At 40.2% G+C, this 547-nt stretch overlaps 1 protein-coding gene across 1 annotated transcript; it reads left to right on the forward strand.

The window, feature by feature from the left end:
- Positions 1-36: 36 nt before the first annotated feature.
- On the forward strand, positions 37-237 carry DI09_565p10 (uncharacterized protein; the record flags this gene model as incomplete). The annotated part of the gene is made up of 1 exon (XM_013381764.1): positions 37-237. A coding segment is annotated over one exon (201 nt), but the record flags the coding sequence as incomplete, so codon positions are not given.
- Between the last annotated feature and the right edge of the window lie 310 nt (positions 238-547).

A 547-nucleotide genomic window follows, 5' to 3' on the forward strand; every position in this document is an offset into this window, starting at 1 on the left:
GCCTCTAGCAGCTAACCTGTCATGCTAACGATTAAGACAGAGAATTTAGAAAGAAGAATTGATACGCATCAGGCCTGTGAGGGCAAGTGCATTCAAATTATTGATAGCCAAATTCCTGAAATTGATCTTGACCATTTATGGCCAACCTCCAACTGGATATTAATAGGCCAAGGGAGGCGTAGCAATGTGTACCAAGTGTCCAAAGATATGGCGTTGAAGGTAACCTCTTTATTTTAATAGCAGGTTCACGAAAAACACAATTCCAGCTGTGAAAATTTCTGTCGAGAAGCTTATCGTCTTTGGGCAAGCAGATCTTGCGAACACATCATAAAAATTTACGCTGCTGGAAGCGTTCTGAGCAATCCACATTGCATTCTAATGGAGTTGATGAGAGAAGGGCCCATCTGTAATTTGAGGCACATCACCGAAGAAAAACTAATTGCGATGACTTTTTCGATTGTAAAAGTAACATTTGCGTGTTTTAAACTAATGAAGGCGCTAGTTTTTCTAAACGAGAAATTGAAAATTTCACACGGCGACATTTCCC

Source organism: Mitosporidium daphniae, assembly GCF_000760515.2.
Source record: "Mitosporidium daphniae strain UGP3 chromosome Unknown contig-561, whole genome shotgun sequence".
NCBI lineage: Eukaryota > Fungi > Microsporidia > Mitosporidium > Mitosporidium daphniae.